We start from the raw sequence: 24680 nt of genomic DNA on the forward strand, positions 1-24680 counted from the left end.
TATATCATAGCAACCTAATCAGACGGAGCTTGTTGATAGCCACTTGGCGTAATTGAATTTCCGGAAAAATGACTATGGTCTCGTTAGACATAGACCATTTCATAACAAGATTCCTGGTAAAATAACCCACTGCTTAGAACATTATTGTCTTAGTAGAATTCAATCGAGTAAGTATAGAATGCAAAGATTTGGATAGAATTGTTGGGTTAAAGAGGATGATGGCGACAGTATAAAGGATTTTGCAGCATGAAAGCTCAAGCTTGACAGGCTTACTTGGAACTGACCAGGAGCAGATATAGCAAATTGGGCATAGGTAGTCGAGCTGTTGGCAAATCTTTACACTTCTCATCCATACGAATGTAATATTTCCCCAACTAGTAAGATACCAAAAACGAATAGTAGGTATCGAATTATCTGCCAGTCCAACGCAGAGACATGGTCTTTTTATAATGTTGCAGTTTGTCTTGTGTACTTGCTATTTCTCAATGTGTGAAGTAAGAAGAACATGCGAGCTCATTGTCTTATTATGGAGTAGGTGGATGATACTCGAGGTGTGAAAATAGAACAACGGACGAGAAGAGCTTGGAAGGTTGAAGTTACTTGGTAGAGAGGAAAATTCTCATAATCTTCAAATGAATCAAAGAATTCATTATCAAATACAACTTGACAAGCCGATGGAACAAAATAGAACAAGACAACAATTTCAGTCGCAAAAGCATATTTCTGCCAAGCAAATCGTACAGCTTCATGCAACTATCCGCACTTGGCAATCTTTTAGTGAGGTACGCCTTCCAACTACGAGTATTTCAATACGATTGATTTCATGAAACTCCACTCGATATTCTCATGTCAAAATTTTGACACAAAGTCGTGATTTTTCTATTATTGTTCTTGAAATTCGCGGCCTCGCCTGAAGATAGAAGGCATATCAATGCTTGCAGGCTGGTAAACTCCACTTTTGCTTGAGAAATAGATTGGGTTTGAAGTTTGGTTTGAGCTTATCGTACCTGAAAATATGCACAGGGCGGGGAATGTTCTATGCTCGTTGTTGCATTTTGTCTCTTGAGATGATTGATAATTTTTCAATTCATGAACAGATCAGAGAGAATGGTGGAGGCAGGGGAGACAGGCTCGAGCCGGATGCCGTAACTTCCTATCTATGTCTTTTTCTCATTCATCTTGATTCATTTACATGATGAGGGAAATATTCATTACTGATATCATCGGGTCTATCAAACCATAACGGTTGACTGGTGAATAAGTATCTAATCACTAAACTCTAACAGGCAGGTGCATAGAGGACCGAGGCGAATCAGAGAACTAAAGCCGGGAAGCGAGCCCATCTTGACTTTTTGATATCTCCAGTTTATCAAAAACGGGGAAAGATGTACTAGCGTCCAATCCATTCCCCTCGTACCTTTCAACACCATGTCAATTCATATCATATCTTGACGATTATAGGTTGAGATTGGGCTACATAGTGTGTAAGGTACGGTGAAAGGATGGTGAATCTTCTACGTCTTAGTTCAAGAACCATGAATCAGGACTAGGGCAGTCCCTCCACATCGTCATAATCATGGAAATTTACATGAGATGACAGCTCCGATAGCTCTAAGCTCTCATTACTTCTTGGATAGCAGCTTTAGAAATACTTAAAGCTCTCCCAGATCCCTCGTATTGACAACTTTCTTCTTCACCCGCAATATTTCACACGATCCGAGTTTTGTTACTTGAGTGATCAGCCAAGATGCGTTTCTCAACCGTAGTTTCGACTCTTGCCATTGCAGGTGGAATCGCCGACGCCACTCTTCATTCTGGAAGAAGTTTGAGGCATGTTGGAAAAAAGGACAAGCAATCCCACAAAGCTAGGGATACGGCTCCAAGAGGAGAGCAGAAACATGAAAAGAGGGATGCTAGTTTTCCATACTTGACAAATTCCACTGCTAGTAAGTATTACGAATGCAATGTTGTAGGAAAGCCACTAATAACTTTGACAGAATTCAGTGTGAATGGTTCCGCTATCCCAGATGTACCTTTCGATGCTGGAGAATCATATGCTGGTTTGTTACCAATTTCCAAAGCCGCGAATGAGACAAGAGAATTATACTTTTGGTTCTACCCATCGACAAATGAATTGGCTTCCGATGAAATTCTCATTTGGCTTAATGGAGGTGTAAGTCACTTCACCAATGGTATATACATATCCATAACATTTAATTAACTATTATCCCAGCCCGGATGTTCATCGCTCGAAGGATTAATTCAAGAAAACGGACCTTGGATCTGGCAATACGGTACCTACGCTCCTGTTCAGAACCCTTGGACCTGGGTAAATCTCACCAATGTTGTTTGGGTCGAACAACCGGTTGGTACTGGTTTCTCCCAAGGTGTACCTTCTGCTACCAGCGAAGAAGAAGCCGCTGCCCAGTTCCTCGGATTTTGGGAGAATTTCGTCGATACTTTCGCTTTGCAAGGGAGAAAGATCTTCATCACTGGTGAATCGTATGCGGGATACTATGTTCCATACATTGCCGATGCTATGTTCAACAAGAACGATACTTCTACTGTGAGTACTCCCATATCATCAATGGAATATGAATCGAAGCTGATGATGAATAGTATTACAACCTCGAAGCAACCATGATATACGACCCTTCTACTTCTTATGATGCCGTTCAAGAACAGATTCCCGCAGTTCAATTCGTTGATTACTGGGGTGGTCTCTTCCCCTTCAATGATTCCTTCGTTGAACGAATTCACAATGTATCTGATTCTTGCGGCTACACTGATTACCTCGCCAAATACCTTACTTACCCACCACCCGGGCCATTCCCATCCGCTCTCCCTGGCACAGGTGACGACGGAATTTCTACCACTGACGAATGCGACGTCTTTGATTTGATCTACAATGAAGTCTTCAGCGTCAACCCTTGTTGGGATATTTACCAGGTGGCCACCACTTGCCCCCAACTCTGGGACGTCCTTGGATTCCCCGGCTCTAACCCTTATCTCCCTGCCGGCGCCTCAGTCTATTTCAACCGCACCGATGTTCAAAAGGCTATCAACGCTCCTGCGATTGAATGGGAATCATGCTCTAGCATTGACGTCTTCGTCAACGGAACAGATAATTCTCTCCCCTCCGGTCTCTCCGTCCTCCCCTCCGTCATCGAACGTTCCAAACGTACCGTTATCGGCCACGGCGCTTTAGACATGGTCCTCATCGCCAACGGCACCCTTCTCATGATTCAAAACATGACCTGGGGTGGAGCTCAAGGTTTCACAAGCAAACCCTCCGATCCCTTCTACGTTCCATACCACACCGAGCTCTCTGATTCCACCCTTGCTGCTTCGGGAGTCTTGGGTACAACACACACAGAGCGAAACCTCACATTTGTGTATATCGATTTGAGCGGTCACATGGTTCCTCAGTATGCTCCTAGTGCGTCGTATAGAACGCTCGAGTATCTTTTGGGAAGAATCGATAGTTTGTCTAGCACAGCGCCATTTACCACACAGGAGGATGTCGTGCAGAGTACAGCTCCCCTTGGAAATGGTACCGGACCCCCAATTAAGAGACAGTATGTTGGAGGTATGCAATTTTAGATGCGATGGGTAATGGGTGTGGAAGTGGAGAGGGAAAATATAGAGAGATATGATGCATGATTATAATGTGTATGATGAAATGAACATATGAATTGATTCTTTAATATCAGAATGAAAACTCATCTCAGTGATTCGAATCTGTTGTGAAAGGGCTCACCGGGGATTGTGCATATTGACGGAGCTCGCCCATATAGACTGTGAACAAAATAAGCCTTGAATCAAAACTAAACAGTCCAAGTTTTACACACAAAATCAAGGCTGAGTGAAGAGAGAACAAATAAGGTTTAGAGTTTGAAACATCTGAAAGTGCCGTTGAGCTAAACTAGAATTTCGATTTCGAGAGGCGATGTTGGCCCGTGGCGAAAGGGAAGAAGGATATCCATAATGTTCCCAAATTTGTTAAGATGCTTTGATATGCCGTAATGATAGATTTTCTCATCTCACACGTCGATCCGACAATATTACATTCTTTGAAAGATCCCCGTTCACTGGATTGATAATGTATAAGGCTGTCGCACAAAAAGTAGATTTGTACATAAAGTAAGACGAAGCAAAGCTATTCAGATTTTGATATATTTTCATACAATGTGATGAAAATCAATGAGAGTGGACTATCTCAAAAACGCCTAACATTTGTCCCCCAGAACTCCTCGCTCCCGTATGTTTACTTGTGTGCTTTAATACAAAGGCTCGCCGCCTAATGAAAGTGTAGAGTGATCACGATCGTGAAAGAGCGTTTTCTCATCTCTTTTCCCACTGCTGTCCTCTCGCCGTAATCCGGTATATGTTCGCCCTCGTACTATCTTCAAATGTAATCCCAGATCTCATATTTCATCATTCAAAATTTTCGCTCCATGCCCGCAAACATCAATTCCCTATCCCGCCTCATCCCATCCAATACCCCCACTAACCCACCATTTCGCATCCTTTCCAATACAACCATCATTCCCTCCTTACTCTTTCCCAATTGATTTTCTGTCTTCCTACTTGCAATGGCCTCGATGCTTCTTTGCACTCCCTTGGTACTCCAATTCGCCAGCCATCCCTTCTTCTCTTCTTCGCCTTCTTCTCCCTTCCTCATCGCCCTCAATCGATCACCAAGTCGGCTGCGAAACATAACCTGCGTCTTTACACCCGTCATTCCCGAGCCTTGGATAAATTCTTCCTCACGCACTTCCTTATCTGCTGCTCTGTGAAAATCTTGTCTTTCCACTACACTCAAGATACCCGTCCAATCCAGGTTTCTACTCTCCGTCTTCATCCATCCTTCTTTGATATCCACTTCCGAAGTCTCTAGAATATAGGACTCGCTTCTATCGCTTCTCACATTGCCAAGTACGCTTTTTGGTAGGAGCTTGAGGACTGCGGATGGTAGACGAGTGGATTTGCGATGGATGCGCAAGGTGCGCAGACGACCTGTTTCGGGACACACGGTGCGCGATATCACATCGGTGGAGAGTACATGTGTACTATACGGATTTGGATAGCGGAGAAAGTAGGCGAATGTAACAGCAGGGAAGGAGTAATCGTAAGAGTAAGAGGATTCGAAGAATTTGACCATGGTTATGGATTTTATTGGGGATTGATTAGTTGTTTAATTGTGTAATTGTCGAATTGTTCGTGATATACATATAACTGCGATGATGGTACAAGAGGTGTCGGAGAGTGAAGACAGGAGGTAGGGAAAAGAATGAAGTGAGAAATGAAAGTCGAATGAGGAATCGAATGCTAGTGGTATGATTGTTGATCTTGATGATTTGGATTGGAAAGCTTCTGGAAGGGATTTGCTCGCCTGATTCCTTTCCCCGGATTTCGATTTTTTTCGGGTTTAGTGTGATGGGGATGGAGATAAAGATGGGCGAATTATTTGTTGCGAATTGCTGTAGGATGACTTTTGATGAATCACAACATTCAAAAGAGGTGAATAGTAATGAAATGAGAATCGAAATAGAAACATCTGAAGGTTCCATTTACTACCATACTCATCAGATCCAAAAAGACACTAGCAAACCCCGCAGAGCTTCAATGGTTCAAAGCTCAACGACAGCTCGAGGACAGTCAGCTGGATCAAAGCATTCCTAATTGGAGATCTTTCAGCACGTGACCTTTCGATCAAATGCTTCACCGCTTACAAATTGGATGATTGGATGGCAATAATTTCCCCTCCATCAATAATAAAGAACAAATAACCCCTCCTTCAATTCCAAAACACTATTCCTCACTCCCTATTCACCACCATGACAGACGCGGAACCCACTCTCGCTGCCAGTCTGGCAAACGATGCTCCTACCAGTAAACAAACCGTCGATCCATACAATGTTGCTGGAGAAATTGGCGCAGACGGAATCGCAAAAGCTATCAATTATTTGACATTGATCGATGAGTTTGGAACCAAGAAAATTGAGGAGGCGGATTTGAAGAGATTCGAGGAGGTAACTGGTCATAAACCTCATAGGTTTATGAGAAGAGGAATTGTCTTCAGTCATCGTGATTTGCATCTTATGTTGGATCGCCATGAGAAGGGAGAACCATTCTTCATGTATACGGGGCGAGGACCAAGTAGTGATAGTATGCATATTGGACATACTGTTCCTTTTGAATTTACAAAGTAAGTTTGGTTTTAGTTCTCAAAAGATTTCAGCTTCGCGCATTCTCCGAGCATTAGAAGCATGTTATAAAATATGCAATTTTTTCGAATCATACTGATGATTCATTCACAGATGGTTACAAGATGTGTTCGATGTTCCATTGATCATCATGCTTACAGATGACGAGAAATATATCTTCTCGGAGAAACGTACAATTGAGGAAGTTCAAAGTTATACCAATAGCAATGCGAAAGATATCATTGCTGTTGGATTCGACCCCAAGAAGACATTCATCTTTAGCGATTATGATTACATGGGGGGAGCATTTTACAAGAACGTTACCCGAATCTCCAAGCACGTTACATTGAACGTTGCACGAGCTGTCTTTGGCTTCAATGATAGGTAAAATATTATAACCCCAAATACCTGGACTTTACTAACAATTCTAGTTCCTGCATAGGCAAAATCCATTTCGGAGCTGTTCAAGGCGCAACATCCTTCGCTAACTCCTTCCCACACATCTTCGGCACTGATGAATCCAAAACTACTCAAATTCCCTCCCTGATTCCTTGCGCCATTGATCAAGATCCTTATTTCCGTATGACCCGCGATGTAGCCGCTCGTCTCCATTATGCCAAACCCGCACTTATTCACGCTCGTTTCCTCGACGCTCTTCAAGGTCCCGGTTCCAAAATGAGCGCTTCGGTCGACACTTCTGCAATTTTTATGTACGATGAACCCAACAAGATTAAGAATAAAATCAACAGATATGCATTCAGTGGTGGACAAGTTAGCGAGCAAGAACAAAGAGAAAAAGGAGGCGATACAGAAAAAGACGTTTCATATCAATATTTGACATTTTTCTTAGAGGATGACGAGGAATTGGAAAGTATCAAGAAAGCATATAGATCTGGAGAAATGCTTACAGGAGAACTAAAAGCAAGATGTATTCAGGAATTACAAAAATATGTCAAGGCATTCCAAGAGAGAAGAGCAAAAATCACAGATGAGGTTGTGGCGGACTTTTTCGCCAGAAAGGAGTTGGTTTGGGGTGGAAACCCAAATGCTAAGAAGGCTACTTCTGCTGCTGGAGAGGAAGCTACAAGCGGAGAAGGTCTTGAGGGAAGTGGAGATGGTACAGGAAAATTGACGAAGAATCAGGAGAAGAAATTAGCCAAGATGAAAGCAATTGAGGAGAAAAAGAAGGCTGCTAAGGCTGCTGGTGGAGTCTAAATCACAGGATTAGAAGTGGCCGGAGAGTGAGTGCTTAATGTCCTTCAGGGACGTTAGTGGAAGAAGTTCGATGAAAATATGATGAGATACGAATGATATACATGATGCGAGCTATGCGAGCTACACAATTCAATACCCAAATCTAGCTTTCTGGTTTCCATCTTCTATCCTCTGTTCTCTATGTTTGCTTCAGGTTGATCTTCTTTTTAATATGATCAATGCAATGAGATTTGACTTGAAAGAAGAAGAACATGGACCAAAAAGTGTACGACATGCGAAAGGAATATGCGAAGATATCTAACGTCTGTCCCTGTGTCCCGAGACGCACCCTGTGACGAGACAAATCTGTAATTTTGGAATCATAACTTTTTTCAAACCGAATCTGTGGAATGGCTATTAATAAAATATTTTATTTAATTATTTCTTTATAGAAAGATTATTTAACAAACAAGAAAAAGAGTATAATTGATTATACTATCAATTATTTCAATTATATTATTGATTGCTATTTTCATTATTTATCTCTATTTAACTACAACTACTAAAATCTTTTTCTAACTCTAAGTATACTATAAAAACTCCTATCCCGAAAAAATATCATTCCAAATTTTGAAGATATATAGAAAGGAAAAGGATGGATTCCAGGAGTTACTCTGATATAGAAAGATACCTATTGTAGTCTTTTGTTTTGTTGCTTAGTAATATATATTAGCCGAGATTAGCTTACTAAATTTACGTCCAGACTCGCTAAAATTCACCCAGCCACGAGATCCTCGTGTGTAGTCACGTGAATGACGCAAGAGTGGGGCGCTGTCCTCAACGGCGAGTCTTTGCGAAAGGCGCACGTTCTGGCCTCAATTATATTTTGCTCTCATAGATTACAACACGATCCTTCATTCTGCATTTTCTCTTGTGCTTATGGATAACGCTCAATAAAGAGAAGGCTTAGAGCCAATATTACCACACCATTATAACAAGCGTGTGAGGGTGCTGGAAATACAATTTTCAAGATTTTGAAGATTTAATCGTCCGAAATCCAGGTAATATAAACCCATGTTTATTTTGAGATTTACCCGGAATCCTTCAGCCATGTATGCAACCTTGTCGCAACTCGAACCTTAGCCTTACAAATAAAGATGTCTACTATCTGCTTTCTTCATCTGCTTTATTGTAATAACAATGGCAGAGGCTCTCGGAATTGTCTCTAGTGTTATTGCAGTTATTGATTCTTCTGTCAAAGTTGCCTCACAGTGCTCCGAATACTATAAAAATGTATGGAATGCTCAAGTCGATATCAAACGTCTCCAAAGTGAGACTCAAGAATTAAAAGCAATACTTGAGAAAGTTCATTCAATATGCAATACCGGTAGTTCAGATGGTGTAAGACTGCAAGATCCGCAGGGCTTGCGTAAGGGAGTCGAAGACTGCCAGGAGCAACTCCGCCAGCTGGAGGCAAAGCTCGAGCCTCGAGGGAAAAACAAATTAATGAGTCGCTGTGGTATACGCGCCTTGAGATGGCCTTTCAAGAGTAACGAGGTGGATAGTATCATAGAGAAACTCGGATATTGCAAGGACAACATATTTTCCAGTCTCCAAGTCGACCAAGAGTTCGTGGTTTCATTTGTATTTCAAATAGCAGAAGCTGACGATGATACTTATAGGGTGCCAATTCTTAACATCCATCAAAAAATCGTACTTGATAAACTGCAATCTGTCAAAAATGCCGCATTTGAATCCCACGATGAAGAACACAATGCCCGATGCTACCAAGGCACACGAGCGGAACTCCTTCGACGCATATACAGCTGGGCTAGCAATCGAAACAGCGATCGCATATTCTGGCTAAATGGAATGGCTGGCACTGGCAAATCTACAATCGCTCGCACCGTGGCCCGAAACTTTTCAGTCAAGGGAGAGCTCGGTGCCAGTTTCTTCTTTAAGAGGGGTGAAGGCGACCGTGGCCACGCAGGAATGTTTTTTGCAACAATTGTCACTCAGCTCGTCAAAAAACTACCTTCCTTAGCACAACATGTCCGAGATGCGATCGAAGCTGACCCAGGAATCTCTAGGAAGGCTCTGAGGCAACAATTCAACGCACTTGTCTCGCGACCGTTATGGAAGTTACAAATCGATCCTCAGAAGTCTTGCCGCATAGTGATTGTGGTTGATGCTCTTGACGAGTGCGATCAAGAAGAGGACGTTGAAACTATCATTAGCCTTTTCTCACAAGTGCTACACACATCAGCACATGTCCTATTCTTTTTGACAAGCAGGTCAGAGAATCCGATTCGCTTGGGCTTTGAGAATATATACTGTCAATATGCAAGATTGAATCTCTATCAAATTTCAGAGTCAATTCTTAAGGCGGATATTTCTTTATTCCTAGAACACGAACTGGCAGTAATCCGAGAAGATTACAACAAATCAGTCACTCAAAGCCGGCAATTACGCGCGAATTGGCCAGGTCACGAAGTTGTTCAAAATTTAGCCGGAATGGCCTTGCCATTATTTATTTTTGCTACAACTGTCTGCCGGTTCGTCAATGACCGAAAATGCGGCCAACCGAAGGATCAGCTTGCCAAGGTTCTGAAATACCAGGATAGAAACCAAGCGTCTAAACTTGATGCAATGTATCTTCCAGTCCTAGATCATTTACTCGTCGGAGTTACTCTTTCAGAGAGAACAGATCTATTAGAAGACTTTAAGCAAGTCGTTGGATCAATCGTCATTCTTGCTAGCCCTCTTTCCGCTACTTCTCTCGATCGACTCCTTGGAGTTCCTGAAGGTACAGTCGACAGCAGAACAGATCTCCTCCACTCCGTTCTAAGCATCCCCTCTCGTTCTGATCACCCTATACGACTGCTCCATTTGTCGTTCCGGGACTTTCTCACTGATACTGAGAAGCGCGAGACGAATCCCTTTTGGGTTGACGAGAAAGATACCCATAAGAAGTTAGCGACCCGATGTATTGAACTCTTATCGACGGGCGAACATCTCAAAAAAGATATTTGCAATCTTCGGACACTAGAAAAACCACGAGCAGATATTGATAAACAAACGATAGATTTTCACCTACCATCCGAAATTCAATATGCTTGCCAGTATTGGGTATACCACTTGAAGGGAAGCGGAAGTAGTATATACGATGGCGATCAGGTCCACAATTTCCTCAAGTGTCATTTTCTTCACTGGCTTGAATCATTAAGCTTGATTGGTAGGCTACGAGAAAGTATTGGTATGGTAGAGAGCTTGATGGCTATAATAGACGTAGGTCACCCGTACTCTCAACTACAAGTATCTACTAAATATAAGTTTTAAGCCAATAAAAGGCAGCGAAATATCTAAGTTCTTCTACGATGCAAAGCCCTTTATCCTCAACTACTACTCTATAATAGACTCGTCGCCCCTCCAACTCTACTCCTCTGCACTTATCTTCGCCCCAAAAGAAAGCATCATTCGAGATACGTTCCATAATTACACTCCTGATTGGATTCTACAAGAACCAAATACAGATCTGGAATGGAATGCAATTATTCAGACACTCAAAGGGCATAGCAATTGGATTCATTCGATCGCTTTCTCAGCCAACTCGAAGCTACTGGCGTCAGCATCGCGTGATTATACAATCAAGATCTGGGATGCAACTACAGGCATGCTACAGCAAACGCTCGAAGGGCATAGTGGTTCGGTTCGCTCGATTGCTTTCTCAGCTGACTCGAAACTACTAGCGTCGGCATCACGCGATCATACAATCAAGATCTGGGATACAATCACAAATACACTGCAGCAGACGCTTAAGGGGCATAGCGATTGGGTTAACTCGGTCACTTTCTCGGCCAACTCGAAGCTACTGGCGTCGACATCACACGATCACACAATCAAGATCTGGGATGTAGCTACAAGCACACTACAGCAGACGCTCGAAGGGCATAGTGGTTCGGTTCGCTCGGTCACTTTCTCAGCCGACTCGAAACTGCTAGCATCGGCATCGCGTGATCACACAATCAAAATCTGGGATACAGCTACAGGCAAATTGCAACAGACGATCGAAAAGTATAGCAATTGGGTTAACTCAATCGCTTTCTCGACCAACACGAAGTTGCTAGCATCAGCATCGGACGATCACACAATCAAGATCTGGGATATAGCTACAGGCACATTGCAGCACACACTCGAAGACCATATTGGCGCAAGAAATCTATCATTTGATATCACAAACTCAATCTTAATTACAGACATTGGCTGCTTTAGGTTAAATATAAACAGCAACATCCCTTTGCCTTCATCTTCTCGAGCAATAAATAGTAGAAGCCGCTGTCAAGGATTAAGTATCAATGAGTCTTGGGTAATATGGAATGGCCAGAACCTTCTTTGGTTACCACCCGACTTCCGGCCTGAAATCTTTACTATCTCGCACACCGGCTCGAAACTCGCCATTGGATGTCAATCTGGGAGAGTTTTTATTATCGGAATAAATGATCCATATAATGATAATCTTTGATAAATTTAGCTTACTTTCAGAAATATTTATTGTATCCATACCTACATAAACATCATCTTCTCCTTAGTATTCATTTTATAACCGAGCCAGAAGAGAGGCGTGGGGAGAGCTACACTTATATACTATTGTGGATTATACCAGATTCTTCTATACCTTTCTAACTTAGATTGTTCTTGGTTAGTCCAGTTGTGTACTACATATTTCAACTTTGTGAGAAGCGACTTACAGACTGTGGCTAGCTGTAGCGGTAATGCGCTAAAATAATAAGGTTAATCACAACCTTGAAAGTCTTTTCCCTATCTGTAAAGGTTTGCTAAGTGTCAGCCATTCCCAGGGTCTTGGCAAACTACTAGTCCGTGCTTTAAGCTACACACTTAGTCATTTAGTACCTAGCCATATATATCATTTCATCGACATTACTATAGCTACACTAATATCAACCACAATCCTTGATCACTTGATTAAAGGAAGTACTCGTACGGCCTGAAAGTATGCAACTCCGATGCTAAATGTATATACTACAAGATGGTAAATTACAAAAGGACTAATCTAGTTTTCATAGTGCTAGAGTTGTATATTTTCTGATTGTACGAGTATTAGTTTTTAGATTTGTGTGACTAGACAGAAAGTATGCAACTCTGATGTTATAAAAACCAGATTAGTTTTTTATATAGTTTATTATCTTGTGGTATATATATCTAGCATCGGAGTTGTATACTTTCTGGCTATACGAGTAATGATGATATATTATATAGCGTACTATAATCATTACAATATTGAGAACAAGTTTTTAGTATTTTAATAAAACTCAGAAATCCTTATCTAATCATTCTATAAGTTTAAAAGGTGAAAAAGGTTTTATAATATTATTGCAAATCGAAATGTTTTAATACAATATAAAAGAAAACTCTTTACAAATGCAAAAGGATAGTCATAATACAATAATAATTTTTGAAAATAATAAGTCAGAAGTCCTCTGAAAAGGCACAAAATACAATTGTAGATAAAACAAATAGAAATTTTAATGGGGTTATAGATTTAAAGTCATTTAAACTCAAAAGTATCTACGATTTGTCTTGTTACAGTGTACATCTCGGGACACCGGGACAGATGTTCCTTTAAAGGTAGACTAAGGAAATACCTAGGGTTCTAGTCATCCATTCTCTGATCTATTCTTCATCCTATCTCCCTAGATATTCTATATTTGGGTAGGTAGGTAGGTATCTGTCAAATCTATTAATACTTACGTCCATATACCCGTGATCTACGCATATCCCTTACCCCCATACCCCATATTTCATATTCACTTTCTTTCTTTCCCCTTGGTCTCTTTTATAGAGAAAAGGTGAAGGTTGAAAATAGATATTTATCAATGTAGGTAGGTAGGTAAGTATCTCGGATACGGTTCTTAGGGGATATAGCTAGGTTGTGTATGTATGTGTTATGTCTTTCTCCATGGTGATGATGGTAATCATCTTGATATTAGGTAGGTAGTCATATCTTTCCATATGTTCATGAGCATGGTTGGAATTACAGTTATAGTTGTAGTCATGCTCATAGATGTCCCTTTCCTTGTGGGTATAATCACTATCATCATTATCGTCTTATAAATAGTAATAGCATAGCAATAGTAATCGACATGTTTTTCCTCGTAGTCATGATCACATCTAGCCATAATCACCATTATAATCGTAACCCCGATCTTGTCTACTTTTCTCTTCTCTTCTCTAGCAATACTCTCCCGGTATCTTTTCATTTTCTTGTCTTTATCCTTCCTCATACCCATCCTCTCACTATCACTCTACCTCCTACCCCAACTCCCACCTCAAAGAAACAGTACAGTATAATAATATAAAATACCATACCATATCACACAATAAACCCAAACAAAACAAACCCGAACCCAGATGAAGGAATCTGAATCACAACCCATCTATCCACCTGCCTAGCTTGCAGATATCATTCACAATATATACACACTTACATCCATCCATCCATTCATAAAATCTACTCATAACCATATCCACATTTCCGTCCATATATTTATCCACCCTGATATTCATTCATATATCGATTCATACATCGATTCATACATCTATTTCCTTTTCGCGAATACATACACTCACTCATACACTCACTCAGACTCACACACTCACACACCCATACTAACATAACACATGATACTGCACCCAAATCTGTGAACGTATCTCCTCTTCTCCCTAAATGATTCAAACATACACTGATTCATACATTCATTCATAAATTCCCATTCCCAACCCGCATTTTCGATTCACACACACCCCCCCCTCCAAAATATTACTCACCCCAAACTACCATACCTTACTTTGCCATGCCGTACCGTACCGTACCATACCTACCAAACTATCATACATACTCCATACACAATTCTGAATCATCAAGTACGCACTCGCACTAACAGTATTACCGTATTACAGTACAGTACAGTATTCCTACATACATACAAATCACGAGATATTTTAATACTTTTACACATTAACTCTCGATTTACCCGTTTGATTCTTAAGGGTTTGATATTTGATATTTGATATTTATAATTAGTACTTGTTTTCCACTTCTTATTTGTTATTGGTTTTGCGCCCGACTTGACTGTGAATGGGATTTCAATAACGATTTGAATAACGATCTGAACAGCTGGTACAAGGGGAATGTGGATGGAACTTTGATTATTATATTATACATACATGCATACATACTTATCAAAGCCGAGTCACTACTATTTTTCGAATACTATTGTTGCGTCGTGGGAATATACACACGTCTTTCTTTATTTATTATCCGTCTATGCACTGAGTGGCATACCTTACTAGACGACTCACAGCTGGCTTTTCTGTGTTCATCTCTTACCTGCTAGGCGACTCACAACTCGCAAAGGCCGTGCTGATATATTTGCTGGAGGTAAAGTTTACTTGCTCTTCGCATCCTACATACGGTACAGAGCGGGAGAACTTTAACAAGTATGGGTAAAAATATCAACGCAAGGATGGCGCCCAAGTCATGGGTTGTATGTACAAAGCCCGAGGGTAAGGTTATGAACAGCAAGACTTCTGTCAAAGCCGATAAGTAAGAGCTTATTCTTTTCTTTTTTTTTCTCATGTTCCCTTAGATCTTCCTGTTTTTAGAGGGTTGGAGATGATGGATATTTGTATGGTTAAGCTTGAGCTTGTAGACCCAGATTAACAATAACCACTCTCAGACGCGATATCACCCTCCTCGTTCTTCTTCTCCGTCACCGCATCACCCCTCCGGTACCATATATCATTATTACCGAAATTATCCTCAGCATGTCACCGGATACTTACCAGGATATGTGCCGTAAGAACTGCAGATTGGAGAATCTGACAGAGGAACAACAATACCATTGGTTCGCTTGGTGGTGTAAAGAAATGGAGAAGAAAGAAATAATGAAAGGTGGTGGGAGATGGGTAGCTGCTGTTAGTGAGTATTTGCAAAATGAGCTTTGTGATGCAAATTACATGTGCTAATGTTATGACTATAGATTGGGAGAATGAAAGAATTAAAGAGATTTGTGGTTGTCTTCGAGACCAACTGCAAGGTCGAGGTCCTGTGTTCGAACTTCTTGACCAAGAAGGTGTCAACAGATTGAAATTACAAGTTGGTCACAAGAAGCAACTCATAAAGCAGAACAAGATCTTGAAGGAGAAAGAAGATTTCATACGAGCGCAGGAGGATCAGAGCACCTTGCAAGCGGACTGGTATCTCAAGAATGATTGTACGTATAACCCCGATAGGGTCCAAATAATGTGAGTGTGTACTGACCAAAATTTTCAGGGAGATATGGTAGTGTCCCTGACCTTACCATCCTCAACCCCAAGTCTGTGGTCGGGCAAGGATATCCGTTGGATGACTTTCTTAGGCCTTTCGGCGACGACTTACGAAACTGGAATTCGACTTTCGAAACGGCCAGTACAATCTCAGCTCCCTCTACTCATTCTTCTTCCACTAGTCTGACCACTTGGTCTAACTCTTCCACAATTACTTCCTCTACTATGCCGCTTGGGTATACAGATGAAGAGGAGAAAATTCTCAAGACAGTCAACGACTACAAAGCAAGAAAGAAATTCGAGAAAATCGTAGACTTCAAGAAAGCAATGCGAAACAAGCTCGACAAATTGGATATGGCAGAGAGAGAGGGTAGATTGGTCAATGATTGGATGATGACTGACGCCATGGTGGAGGTATGTTAAGGGTACGGAAAAACACTTTGGAGAATAATGATCATTGTGAGGTTTTATCACATGTTCTCGTGATATTACGATAGAAACGCATGTGTATTATGCTTAAAGCATGAGCGGAGGACTTCCAACGCAACTTATAATATTAGAATGAATTTAGAAGTTAGAATGAAGGAATATTTACCTACCTCTACCTAGTAAGATGCACTCTCAACGCGATCGGCGCATGTGAGACATAGTCCAGTGAAGTGGGGTATATTCTTCTCGGTACTGGTCGTATATGCAAAGAGAAAAAAAGCCAAAAAGCCAATGGTATGAACAACAGATGATCTCAGGGTAGATGAAACGAAATTGGTCATGAAATTGGTTCAATCAGGCGTCAAATTTTGTAACCCAAAAGAGACTTTTCCCGCTCGGCTGGTATGCGCTCAGATACTGGTTTCCTTGAAGCGCTGTAGGAGAGAGAAGACCAACCAAATGACCGGGTCAAAGAGAGGGTGGAAGATGTATATATTGTGGCTTATTATCTTTATTCATATTCAATAAAGTCTTGGATGATAGAGGAAAAAGAAGAGGGTCGTATATTATATGTTGTGTGTATTATATATAATATTAAAATATATTCGAATATCGTGCAATCTCCTATATTTTGACTGGATTCATGTTGAATGGCGATTGGGGATGAGAGATGGTTGTGTTGGAGTTGGAAGTGAGTGGGATTCGGATAGATAGAGTAGATGAGCAAGCAAAAGGGATGGGAATAAGCTTATTACCTAGTAGGTAAATGGTAAATGGGTAATAAAATAATACGAAAAAGAATAGTTAAAGGAAAAGATATGAAACATTCAGCCTTATCCATTCTCTGTAACTGATCAAATAAAGTAATATCATTGGTTGGATAAACGAGATCAAGGCTTAATTATTACCTAAGCTTCCCCCCACCTCCCGTTTTGATAGCTAATTGATAGTCAGCTAGTTTGGCGTTTCCCCCCTCTTTGTCTGTTGTTGGGAGGAAAAGATCCATTATTGATTGACCCTTTGACTGAACCCTTTGGAGGGAATAGACGGAGGAGTAGGGAGGTGAAGAAACAAAGACAACTTTTTGCAAGAAGGGTCAGAAGGATCAGAAGGGCAATAAGAAAGGACAGAAAGAACTTCTTGTCTTTCAACTTGTGAGTAGATGAGTAGATGAGGAGATGAGTAGATGAGTAGATGAGAGATGAGAGATGAGAAGAGTATTAGTTTAATCTTATCCCAAGGGGAGAGAAACTCATTGCTTACCTAGTATTACTACCTTTTGATCCCTTTCCATTCAATTTTATTAGTATACCAGCCAGTACATATGAATTAGAAATGGTATATAAATTAATTCAATTGGTCCTCTCATTGTTATCATCTTATAACATTATCGGCATTCATTCGATCATTTAATCATTCATCCATCCACCCATCCATTCCTTCCTTCCTTGTTGGAAAGGTAATAAAAATCCCCCCGTCCACTGCCATCCACTGCCACCCACTGCCATCCATCCTCTCTTCTCCCCACCTTGGACCCCAAATTTTCCGTGCTGTGCCTCTTCCCGCAAGACCCATCATAAACTTGAGAAATCCAAAAGCCAACCTCACTTCCTTGTCGGCGGTTAGGGAGATCATATCATACGAACGAAGCAAAACAAACACTTTCTCAATCCTCCTACTTATATTCATTCTCTGACTTATAATTGATTGTTACACATTCGTTTTCAAAAAGCAAAGCGTCTTATTTCTCCCGCCTCAACCAATTTGGACATATCTCATCAATACCATCAAAAACAGTTACGCGTCTACAGATCCAAATTAGAAACCATGGCAGACCTTCAAGGAAGAAAGGTCTTCAAGGTCTTCAATCAAGACTTTATCGTCGACGAGAGATACACAGTCACCAAGGAGCTTGGTCAAGGAGCTTATGGTATTGTTTGGTACGATGTTACTTTCTTTCCGTCCCTACCTGCATATGCGCATGTCCGTATCAAGAACCTTTAACTAACATTCTTCTTTATGCCAGTGCTGCTACGAATTCTCAAACACAAGAAGGTGTCGCAATTAAGAAAGTTACAAATGTCTTCAGCAAGAAGATTTTGGCAAAGCGTGCGCTACGTGAGATAAAGTTGTTACAACATTTCAGAGGTCATCGTAACGTATGCGACTCCTATCCTCGCGATGATAGTGGTGGGGTAGTTCTAACATGGCATAGATTACTTGCCTCTACGATATGGATATTCCTCGACCAGATAATTTCAATGAAACATATCTCTATGAAGGTAAGATGGGGTCTCAGATTCTGCAACTCGTTGTGCCATGCTAATATCTTTTTCGCAGAGCTCATGGAGTGTGATCTCGCTGCTATCGTACGATCCGGTCAACCCCTCACTGATGCACATTTCCAATCTTTCATCTACCAAATCCTTTGTGGTCTTAAATATATTCATTCTGCCAATGTTCTTCATCGCGATTTGAAGCCCGGTAATTTGCTGGTCAATGCCGACTGCGAGTTGAAGATTTGTGATTTTGGTCTTGCTAGAGGTTTCTCTGTCGACCCTGAAGAGAATGCTGGATACATGACCGAATACGTTGCTACAAGATGGTATCGTGCCCCTGAAATTATGTTGAGCTTCCAGAGCTATACAAAAGCTAGTAAGTTACGCATCCATTGGTTGGAAAAGAAGATCAGGCGCTAACGTAAATTAGTCGATGTATGGTCAGTAGGATGTATTCTCGCAGAATTACTAGGCGGCCGTCCTTTCTTTAAAGGTAGAGATTATGTCGATCAACTCAACCAAATTTTACATATTCTTGGTACACCAAATGAAGAAACTCTATCAAGAATTGGATCGCCACGAGCACAGGAATACGTACGAAACCTCCCATATATGGCGAAGCGACCCTTCACAACTTTATTCCCCAACGCCAACCCCGATGCTCTTGACCTCCTTGATCATATGTTAGCATTTGACCCATCTTCCCGTATCGATGTCGAAACTGCTCTCGAACACCCATACCTTCAAATTTGGCATGATGCCTCTGATGAGCCTGGATGCCCAACAACATTTAACTTCGATTTTGAGGTTGTGGAAGATGTAGGCGAGATTAGAAAGTTGATCTTGGAAGAAGTTCACAGATTTAGACAACATGTCCGTGTTCAACCTGGTCAACAAGGTCAAAGCAATGGTCCTCAAGTACCAATACCACAAGAGCAAGCAAGCTGGCGTGCTGAGGATCCAAGACCACAAGAAGCTTATGGACAAGGACCAAATGATCTTGAACAAGATTTACAAGGTGGTTTGGATGCTATGCGATCGTAGAAGATGTGGTTCTCATAAAGGGTGATTTTTGGGGGAGTGAGGGGTTTAACTTCAAACTTGAATAAAGAAGAAAAGATTGATTGGGTTTGATTTTGAGCGTACGATGCAAGATTCCCGAAAGCAAGCATGAAACAATTTCTTGGCGCAGCAAATTTTATCTCTTTCTCTGTCTCTAAAGACTTAACCTAACTACTGGAAAAATGAAAGGGTCTGGTCTAATAAATTACGGAGAAGGTCCCATAGCTATAGCGGGTATTATCATTCTTTTTGTTGCATCGTGTCACTCTCTTGGCGATTTTCTTTCTGTTCTGTGTCTCCTGTATCTGGTTATGCTGTGAGATGTTAAATCGATTATAGTATTTAGGGTGGAAGAGAATGAGTAGATTAAATTCGATGTTTGATACATTTCCAATATTACTTTCCTCACATTCAAGGTTACACTTTAGATAATCCTAGCAAGTCTAGTATATTGATTGTATCGCTTTTTCGTAGAGCTTGGGCATTCCTATCAAGACTAGGTACCTGATTTTCGTTATAATGACGCATGCATCTTGGATATATGTTGGATTGGGAGTTCTATATTTTTTTTCTCTAAATTGATGTATACAGAGTGTGGTATCTATCTATTATGATGTGTTGTGTGGCGGTCTATGGATGGATGGGGGTCTAAGGCGAAAGCTGGATCTTCCCCCATGTAAAACCTCGTACTCCATTGCTGATCCAACATTCTTCTCCTTCGGTTAGGGAGTCCAGGGTGATGGTGCTTTCTTCGCAAATTCTATTGTGGGTGTTAGATTTTCATGGGGTGATTATCCTTAGAGATGAGGATGTTTTCTGTGGGGGAGGGTATATGGAGAGAGTGTTGGAGAGGAGAGAAGAAGAAAAGAAAACGAACCCTTTCTCCAATGCCCATCGTCTAGTCGTTCCAATTTGACCTCCGCTCTTCTCAGACGGCGTAACCCATTTTCCATCTCGGTAGAAGAAAGGAGTTGTGAGGGAACCTTCCATTATCTCATCCGCTTTAGAAGAAATGAGGAGGACTTCTTGGGGTGATGTGAAGGTGGGGATGTGGGCGCGCGAGCGCGCGGTGTCGTATTGGGACCGCGAGGTGGTTTTGAAGCTAGTGTAGGGGGTGGGGATTGTGGGGGAGGGGTCGGGAATGATGATCCATGGGGAAGAGGTGGTAGGGTCGCTGGGGAGGGTGGTGGTAGGGCCGAGAGTGAGAGCCCCGCCTGTGAGGGGGGAGATGTAGGGAGTGGGGGAAGGAGAGATAGAGGATGGAGGTGGGAGACGGGTGGGGAAGAGATTGGATAGCGGGACTGGGGGGACGGGGTTGCTTTCGATGCTTAGGGTTCCTTTGTGATCGAGGACGATGCGCACGCGAAGCGGGGTTGGAGATTGTATGTCAATGGAGGAGGAGAGGACGGAGAGGAGGTTCTCGAATCCGGAATTTCCGGAGATGGCGAGGATGGCAGGGCGGAAGGAGAAGTGGGTTGCGGCTTGGAGGAGGCGGTCGCGGTGGTAGGGGAGCATGTAGAAGGGGGAGGGGGTGGGTGTGGGGAGTGGCCAGGATTCGATGTTTTGTGGGGATTGGAGGAGGAGGGGATCGTAGCGGAGGGAGGTGAAGAGTTGAAAAGTTGGGCTTGGGTTGGGGTCTGGGGAGGGAGACATGCTGGCTGGTTGGTGGTGGAAGGTGGAGGGTGGAGGGTGGAAGAAGGATCTAAGGGGTTGTTTGTTAGATTCTTTCAATCTTGTGCTTTGCAATTTGTAAGTTTGAAATAAAAAAATATGAGATAAGAAGATTACAGATATTAGGCATCGTGGTAATCTTATATATATAAAGCGTTTGACTCTGACTCATGATCCGCTTCGCAAAGCAGAGATTTGTAGAGGAGACTTCTTCACATGTATATATATCCACCATACATTTACTTGATGTATAATCGCATCATGAAAAACTTGAATAGCTTTCCTATCCAATACTCGACATTTTCCCTAGACTCCCTAGCCGGGGTGGCAGCTATACAACTCGTCGAGCCGGAAACAATAATCTCAGACACAGGATGAAATCTTCCGCGCATTCGACAAAATGTAATTCTGAATCACGTAGTGATGTGTAAAGAAAGTTGACATACTGTGCTGTGTGCTATTTGATTGAAGTTCCTCTTTGGAAATGAATCACTGCGGGTTTCTCGAAGAATTGGAATAGGAATAGGAAACTGCGATTTGGGGGGTTGGTGGATATGATAATGTGTGAGTCACGTGATACACGATATCGTGGGAGTTCTTCGGTTGTGGTTTTAATTTCTTAAAGTGTACCAGTACTTTGATGATTTTGTTAGGCTGTAGACGATAAGAACAAAAACGCAGTCTTTAGGTCGAATTCAGCAGTCATCGTTTTGGATAGAGACGCTTGTTGGTATGATTCATGGTTACTAGCGTCTTGGAATCGAGTATTTGGACGATTTAGGGCTTTGTTTAATTTCTCGTTGATAATGTGTCGATGTGTGGGTTCGAAATACAAGTGTTTTCACAACTTTTTATACGAAATACACCTTGAGAAGTATCTCTATCGAAATTATAGGAGGCTCAGGGGTTGAAAATAGACAACATGATGAATACCTATCGGAAAATGATGTATTTCATTTGGTGAGAGGTCAGACGATTTTCGGGGCTGTCAGTGACGTAATAGGTCTCTTTCTCTTCAAGTGTTGGAATGTGCTCTGTCGTATTGCGTTGGCAATAGATTGCTTCTATGTTGAGTACTATATGGTATCTCATCTATTGCTTCTAGAAAAGCTCTTTGCTTCAGCTCCGCATTCCTGAATCCTTGGAATGTGTTCGTCATTAGTCAGCGTTTTAATGCATTCGTTAAGATGGTAATCGACGGTTGCAGCTCATTTATAATGAATTCATTACATAGCATGATGGTAGCAGAATTTTCTCCAAATCAGATATAGACTGCTGTCCAAATACCTCCCAGCTTGCCTTATGGATCGTGGTTCCTGAAAATCTCCACACACCTCTCCAAGTTTCGACCCCAGCCATTTTATCTACCCCTCAAATTGCCAAATAAACTGAGATACCTAGAGTTACTTGGTATAGTTCAATCAACTAGAATATTTACACTGCGCCTTGGGAGAACACAACCTGCTAAGCATTGGCCAGCTCCGGGTGTGAAGCAAAAGCAATGGGTAAGTAACATCACATTCTCCTATGTATTTTAGGTAGGACCTGATCTTTGTGTTTAGATTCTTCTTCTACCGATTCTCCTTCTGTTATAACCGATAATTCTCTCGCAACCTTGAAGTTGAGATTCGAATCATCGAAGCAATTCTGGAGACTCTTTCGAAGAGGCTTTATCCGATGGCTTATCACATTTGTCCTGATATCTCTTCTTTATGTAACAATTCGAGTCGTTTCAAAGGACCAAGATATGACTGAAGGAGAGAAGCAATTTTTCAACGCCGTCTCGCTCTACCTGGTTCTAATGATTGGAATGAGTCTTACTTTTGGATTTGAGGCCATGGCGATTGATCTAAGATGGTGGATTTTAAGTAGAAAGGAAAGGAGTCTAAGAGACGTGAGTTTCATGACAGCACTTATTCAATGCTCCCTGTTGAGTAGACCACAAGATCGATACAATTCTACACGCTGACAGCCTTACCACTGTCTCTAGCCTCCTTGGACGCAAAGTTTGGTACAAGATTAGACATTTCACTTGGGATTGGGATTTGGGCACTATGATCATGTCGTGTTTACTTTGGGTTCTTCTTAATATCGTAAGTTTATCGTACCAACCATGCTTTATACACAGACTAACAGGGATAGGGTGCTCAAGTGGCCATTGCATCTGTTGGGCTTACATATTCAGTTGATACTGCTGAGAAATTGGCTCATATGTCTCGTGGGAACGTTTCTTATCCTAACATGACACAATTCTTTCCCGTAAAGCTTCCAAATGGTAGAGCTTCAATTAACAACTTGGGCGCACAACAATATACAGCAAACAGGTGAGTTATTTCATGAGATTAATTCATAAGCAATATTAATTGTTAGTTTTGGTATGATGGCTTTAAATTTGTGGTCTACTACGCAAACAATTCCTGAGCCAGCAACAATCTATAAATCTGGGTTGACAGCTGATTTGTTTGGGGTTAATAAACGAAGTTGGGTCTTTGTATTCATGGATACTTCTTCTGATGGCTTAACTTCTGCATATTCGGATCGTACGATCGAGTCTACATCGAGCTGTGAGAGTTATCCTGTGTTGGAAGGAGGAAATGGCAATTTTACAAATTTGAACATAAGTAAGAAAGGAAACTCGGAGGGTTTCAAGGTTAAAGTACCAATCGCTGCTGGACCAGATCAAACAACATTCTTCACAAATCCATTTACAACATGCGGCGAAGGTTGTAGCATTGTTGAAGCACTCGAGGCTTCGGCGAACGAACCTTGGTATTATAAATGCAACATTACGGTTGGCCCTGTTATCAACGCCCAAAATGCAAATCAAGAAGTTTCTCTATCACTCCGTCACATGTCATCAGCTGCAATCGCTTTACAAGGCTATGCGGCTAACCCCGAACTAAATGATACTCAGTATCGAATATATGTTTCTGAGTCTACTTGTGGCTATCCGCGAAATGGATCGGCAGTGGATTTTGGATATCAAATATCGTATTTTGCTATTGGTGCCATAGCTGCTGCTGCGAATTCCAACAATCCTTCAATATATGCTATTGGAGATCGGCCGGTTATAGGAACTCAGCTCAAAATTACTCAACATGCACTTCTCTTGGGACTTTTGATTGGTCTCGTTTCTGTACAAGCGATCTGTTTTATAACAACGGCGTTTGTGGCAAATAAAGTGGTGGTTAAAGATGAGAGTATCTTTTCTACAGCGAGTATACTGCGGCCGGTGATGAATTCTTTGGGAGGTCATGGGAATGTTGCGGAGGGCGAACAGATATGTGATGTTCTTAGTCATTTGAGGTTAAGATATACGGCTGTTCAAGACGAGAAGGATAGGTCTGTGTGGAAAGTGGGACTTAGCAACGCTGAACGACTGAAGAGGTTTCCGGATTTGAAAATGTATGATTGATTTGTAGGTTTGCTTCTCTGGTTGGAAAGAGATAGCTGGATCCTAAGAAGGGTGTGTTGTACTCTGGAACATGAC

The 24680-nt window shown here is 41.6% G+C and overlaps 8 protein-coding genes across 8 annotated transcripts; 6 read left to right on the top strand and 2 right to left on the bottom strand.

The window, feature by feature from the left end:
* Positions 1-1747: 1747 nt before the first annotated feature.
* On the top strand, positions 1748-3603 carry EAE97_001612 (uncharacterized protein; the record flags this gene model as incomplete). Its single annotated transcript, XM_038872123.1, has 4 exons — positions 1748-1946; positions 1998-2173; positions 2234-2566; positions 2620-3603. 4 exons carry the CDS (start codon positions 1748-1750, stop codon positions 3601-3603), a joined length of 1692 nt encoding a protein of 563 aa, XP_038736681.1.
* Positions 3604-4441: 838 nt separating this feature from the next.
* Positions 4442-5164, bottom strand: EAE97_001613 (uncharacterized protein; the record flags this gene model as incomplete). The annotated part of the gene is made up of 1 exon (XM_038872124.1): positions 4442-5164. One exon carries the CDS (start codon positions 5162-5164, stop codon positions 4442-4444), a length of 723 nt encoding a protein of 240 aa, XP_038736682.1.
* Positions 5165-5840: 676 nt separating this feature from the next.
* On the top strand, positions 5841-7424 carry EAE97_001614 (uncharacterized protein; the record flags this gene model as incomplete). Its single annotated transcript, XM_038872125.1, has 3 exons — positions 5841-6211; positions 6324-6593; positions 6641-7424. The coding sequence occupies 3 exons, from the start codon at positions 5841-5843 to the stop codon at positions 7422-7424; spliced, it is 1425 nt and encodes a 474-aa protein (XP_038736683.1).
* Positions 7425-8603: 1179 nt separating this feature from the next.
* EAE97_001615 (uncharacterized protein) lies at positions 8604-11925 on the top strand (the record flags this gene model as incomplete). The annotated part of the gene is made up of 3 exons (XM_038872126.1): positions 8604-9031; positions 9086-10691; positions 10744-11925. 3 exons carry the CDS (start codon positions 8604-8606, stop codon positions 11923-11925), a joined length of 3216 nt encoding a protein of 1071 aa, XP_038736684.1.
* A 2998-nt stretch (positions 11926-14923) lies between these two features.
* Positions 14924-16172, top strand: EAE97_001616 (uncharacterized protein; the record flags this gene model as incomplete). The annotated part of the gene is made up of 4 exons (XM_038872127.1): positions 14924-15027; positions 15161-15402; positions 15464-15697; positions 15757-16172. The coding sequence occupies 4 exons, from the start codon at positions 14924-14926 to the stop codon at positions 16170-16172; spliced, it is 996 nt and encodes a 331-aa protein (XP_038736685.1).
* A 1833-nt stretch (positions 16173-18005) lies between these two features.
* EAE97_001617 (uncharacterized protein) lies at positions 18006-19501 on the top strand (the record flags this gene model as incomplete). Its single annotated transcript, XM_038872128.1, has 5 exons — positions 18006-18118; positions 18205-18337; positions 18394-18460; positions 18519-18833; positions 18888-19501. 5 exons carry the CDS (start codon positions 18006-18008, stop codon positions 19499-19501), a joined length of 1242 nt encoding a protein of 413 aa, XP_038736686.1.
* A 666-nt stretch (positions 19502-20167) lies between these two features.
* EAE97_001618 (uncharacterized protein) lies at positions 20168-21172 on the bottom strand (the record flags this gene model as incomplete). Its single annotated transcript, XM_038872129.1, has 2 exons — positions 20168-20279; positions 20397-21172. The coding sequence occupies 2 exons, from the start codon at positions 21170-21172 to the stop codon at positions 20168-20170; spliced, it is 888 nt and encodes a 295-aa protein (XP_038736687.1).
* Positions 21173-22691: 1519 nt separating this feature from the next.
* Positions 22692-24605, top strand: EAE97_001619 (uncharacterized protein; the record flags this gene model as incomplete). The annotated part of the gene is made up of 5 exons (XM_038872130.1): positions 22692-22695; positions 22753-23084; positions 23137-23283; positions 23333-23514; positions 23561-24605. The coding sequence occupies 5 exons, from the start codon at positions 22692-22694 to the stop codon at positions 24603-24605; spliced, it is 1710 nt and encodes a 569-aa protein (XP_038736688.1).
* Positions 24606-24680: the final 75 nt, after the last annotated feature.

This window comes from Botrytis byssoidea, assembly GCF_014898295.1.
Source record: "Botrytis byssoidea strain MUCL 94 chromosome Unknown BBYS_003, whole genome shotgun sequence".
Classification (NCBI taxonomy): Eukaryota; Fungi; Ascomycota; class Leotiomycetes; order Helotiales; family Sclerotiniaceae; genus Botrytis; species Botrytis byssoidea.